Below are 4,324 nucleotides of genomic sequence, written 5' to 3'. Positions count from 1 at the left end.
TGAGCTTTTGAGTTTCTAAATGAGTTCTCATCTTAAGTTATAAACTTTGGGTAAGTTAGGTTAGTTTAACCCTCATTTTCTACTCCATGTATTGTTTCAGGCACTTCGGCATGTTATTAGAATTACTTTGTGCGTAAAGTTCGCGAAGGGACAAGGGTTCGTTGTAGTTCAAACGCGAAATGTTTTCGTTTCTTAGTGAAATGTGGAATACTTTTCATTCAGAAAAATCCTCAACACCTTACGAGTGTAGAACGACTTGATACTGTACGTTTGGACCATTTGGCTTGAGCTGGTCTATTCGCAATGTGCGTCAATTCCAAAATGACGTTTATAAAGGCAGGGTGGCCATTATGCTCCAGGTCGGCCATGTTTTTTCCAATTTGGTTTAACCGAATTAGTAGATTTTGCTATAATTACGAAATGCTGCCACAATTGAGTCCATCAAGATAAATTCATCACCTTAGTTTCCAGGTTAGTTTCCACCAATCTGGGGTTTGGCAAAAAAATGGCGGCTTTTCCAACGACCAACAGACACCACCGTAAGACCACACTGTCTCTCTAGAATCAATGTACTGTGGACCATGGTGGCGTATAAAAGAAGAACTTTATGTATGAACCAAACTTTTCTTACCCATATTAATGTATTTATTATTTTTTAAATAAATAAAAATAAATTCTTATAGTGAATTTTAAGTTTACAATGTTTAAATGAGTGGTAGCTTCAGCTAAATCAGGGGAATTTTGTACCCCACAATGCAATGAAGTATCACAAGGTGTTTAGGTCATCATCATTTTCAAAAGGTCCTTAGGTTCTCGATCGGCAAAAGTAAGAGCAAAGAATCCTATTTTAACGCAGTTAACCACACGAATAGCGTCTACTTGTTCATTTTGTTCAAAATCGAAATCAACCATATCATTATCGACGAATTCGGCCGTGTTATTTCTGTTAATGTGCGCAAATTCTGTGAAGTAATCGATGAACGCGTCTTTGTTGACAATTCCCTCGGCGTTCATTACGCCATTTTTCTTCCAAAAGCAAGCGAAAAACTTTCCCACAACGTCGTTGTTGTACGACGTTTGAAAGTCGTAAAATTCCTTTTGCAAGGTTTCGTAAGCAATTCCAGTTTCTTTTGAGCAATCTTGCTGGGTGTTGGATGCAGAAAACTGGAAAAATGTGACGGTGTAATAATCCTACCATGCGCTTAATGAACTTACTTGGAAGAATGATAAAATGAGCAATAAATATGGTAGCATGGGCATTTTTCTGTCTATACCGAGACGGTTACAAACTGGTAATATTGCGATGTTGTTAAACTCGGCTTTATCAGAGCTTTAAGGTTATCAACTATTCGTGCTTATACATAGTCAATTCAAACTGAAGGTGCTCTTCTTTATTTTCATTCAGTGTTTCTCAAACCATGGGACACGCTCTCTAAGAGAAGTTAATTTTGCAAGGGAGCGCATCGAAATAAAGATAAAATAAAATTATTGCACACGATCTTTCCTTAGTACAAGCTCCTGTACCGTCAACTATTCGTTTACTTCTAAATAGAAATTTCTCTTACGATTTACAGTGTGTCCCAAGTAAAACGCGCCATAGGGAAACAGAATTGTATTTTTATACATTAATTCTGTTTGCCTGTTCACCCTGGGACACACGGTATATATCACCGAGCCAGTCGCTAACCTTGGATGGGACTCGATAGCTGCGCCTCCTGTCTGTGATACTCGCTACACTGCCCCCCTCTTAAAACTGTTGCGAGAGTATATTAAGACAAATTTAATGGCACGACGCGTAGCGGAGTGCCTTTAAACGTTGCAAGTGCTTTAAAGACCAATTATACACGTCTTATATTTCTTTTTATTATACCTGCAATATAATTATGTATAATAAAATTTGTCGTCCAACAAGCATTCGCACTGGAACATTTCGTTTTTAGCGCATTTTTGAAAAAAAATACGCTATTATATTCGTTATTGCTGGCAGGCCGGCTGTCCGCGTTAGATCTCCACAACTACAATAGCTAGAGACTTCAAATTTTCACTAAAAGCTTCCTGCTATAGTGTAGATGTGCAGCCACTAGTCTATTTTGAGTTAGATTACTTGTGAGATCGATAATTGAAGAAAATAATTTCGATATGGGTTTCGGAGGTGCTATAATTTTACCGTTAGATAGCGCTACCAGTATAAAAACTTATTATTTACTTTGTGATTCGTTTTACAAAATGAAGACGTACCGTCAATTGAAATTAAATAATAGTATATTAAGATACAAGTGTATAATCAAGTCTTTAAAGCACGCGCAACGAGTTTAAGGGCACGACGCAAAGCGGAGTGCCGTTAACGTTGCAAGTACTTTAAAGACCAATTATACACGTGTATCTTATAGTATTTTTTATTATACCTGCAGTATAATCTAAAAATAGGAAATACAATGAAGTCATATTGACGTTATACTCAAATATACATGTCTAATTAAGTGGGCTGGGTGTTCGTAATTTCACGATTGCCATGGAAATGTCACTTGACGTTTGCTTAAAAAATCATCGTCTTTGTGAATTAAACGATTTCCGTTGAAAAAGATAATACACCGTCCATTAAATCGATTGTTGTAAATTCTAAACAAACGTTGGTAGGTGTAAAATCCAACTCCAGTAAAGCCTATTAAAGAATATATAATTGTTTCCATGGATGAATAGGAAGTTACTTACGAATACAGCCTTAAATGCATCCATAATGCTGGCATATATGAAGGAAATGTCAAAGGTATTTAAATCTTCTATATTTTGGTGCATTCATTCAAAACTTTAAAGCAATGCTGCGATTAAAAAGTGGAACAGATTTGGAAGCATACCCTAAATTACGCGCGTTTGTGAAAGCTTCAACGAAAGGATAGGTACAAAAGCCAAAGAAATGTTCTGCATTTACAGAAAGCGACCTAAGAGGATTTTTTATTTCATCCAGATGACAGTTTCAAAAGTCATACTTGAAGTATCGTTACTTAGCAACTTTAAAGCACGTGTGTTTTAAAGGCCCTTTTTCGCACGCATTTGAGTGTTTAAAACGGAGATTGTGATTCAGGTATAATAAAAAATTCATTATTTAACGCAGCCAAAATTACTCGTGAGATCGATAATTTTAAACTTCGCTAATCAAATACTGACCTGCATTACCAAACATGCGCTTTAATCATGCATTATGCTGATTTACAACTTGTTTGGCTATAGCCCGGTCTTCCGACATGTTTTGTAGTTGGTCAAAATTGGTTTTTAATTGGACTACAAAATTAGTCTCTAATTTGGACGTACCTATTACAGTGGAGTTGGGTGCTACCTTGTCGTACAACAAGCATTCGTACTTGAAAATTTTGTTTTCTGGCCATACCTTGGCCTTCTGAGATTTTTTGAAATTAGTCTTTAATTATACTACAAAATTCGTCTCTAATTAAGGCTTATTACATCAGAGCTGGGCAGTATTCGATTTTGTAAATACTTTTTAGTATTCAACTCTTTTAAAGTATTCAAATACTTTGTAATTAAATACTTTTATGGAAGCAGTATTTGTATTTGAAACTCAAATACTTTCACAAATATTTAGTATTCGAATACTTCGCAAAGTATTTGGATACTTCGTAAAGTATTCGAATAATAGTATTTGAATACTTAACCTTCCACCAAAAATCGACTACACCAAAATTTCTCGGGAAACCACTTTTTCTTATTAATTTTTGTGCGTAGAATCCAAAACAATTCGTACTTTTTCGATCAGACTTCACAATCAAAGGTTATAGACTAGAAACCAATTTCGAAAAAAAATTCAAAGGGCTGTAACTTTTGAACTAGTAGCCCAATCTTGGAACTGTTTGAAATTATGGATTCTACAGGCCACATTCTATAAGAAAATTTTTTCCGGGTCGATCTGAGACAATTTTTTTTGGGGCCTCAAAAAAAGGCAGTGTATAACCTTTCCTTTTTTACCAAAAATCGACTGCACCAAAATTTCTCGGGAAAACACTTTTTCTTATTAATTTTGGTGCGTAGAATCCAAAACAATTCGTACTTTTTCGATCAGACTTCTCAATCAAAAGTTATAGACTAGAAACCAATTTCGAAAGAAAATTCAAAGGGCTGTAACTTTTGAACTAGTAGCCGGGTCGATCTGAGAATTTTTTTTTCGGGCTTCAAAAAAAGGCAGTGTATATATAACCTTCCTTTTTTACCAACAATCGACTACACCAAAATTTTTCAGGAAAACACTTTTTCTTATTAATTTTTGTGAGTAGAATCCAAAACCATTCGTACTTTTTCGATCAGACTTCTCAAT

General features: G+C 35.4%; 1 protein-coding gene across 1 annotated transcript; it reads right to left on the bottom strand.

Moving 5' to 3' along the window:
* Window positions 1–634: 634 nt before the first annotated feature.
* LOC116167126 lies at window positions 635–1,372 on the bottom strand. The gene is made up of 2 exons (XM_031482365.1): window positions 1,216–1,372; window positions 635–1,164 (listed from the first exon to the last, which is right to left on the bottom strand). Exons 1-2 carry the CDS (start codon window positions 1,258–1,260, stop codon window positions 778–780), a joined length of 432 nt encoding a protein of 143 aa, XP_031338225.1. The 5' UTR covers window positions 1,261–1,372; the 3' UTR covers window positions 635–777.
* Between the last annotated feature and the right edge of the window lie 2,952 nt (window positions 1,373–4,324).

The sequence above is a fragment of the Photinus pyralis genome, unplaced genomic scaffold, assembly GCF_008802855.1.
Source record: "Photinus pyralis isolate 1611_PpyrPB1 unplaced genomic scaffold, Ppyr1.3 Ppyr1.4_LG3b, whole genome shotgun sequence".
NCBI classification, from domain to species: domain Eukaryota; kingdom Metazoa; phylum Arthropoda; class Insecta; order Coleoptera; family Lampyridae; genus Photinus; species Photinus pyralis.
This window is presented reverse-complemented; position numbering and strand designations above follow the sequence as displayed.

What these genes read in the sequence shown, in the direction of transcription:
- LOC116167126 (XM_031482365.1), bottom strand. Translation starts at nt 1,260, where the DNA reads ATGCCCATGCTACCATATTTATTGCTCATTTTATCATTCTTCCAA. An exon ending in TCATTTTATCATTCTTCCAA is followed by an intron (nt 1,165 to 1,215) that starts GTAAGTTCATTA and finishes ACATTTTTCCAG; the next exon opens with TTTTCTGCATCCAACACCCA.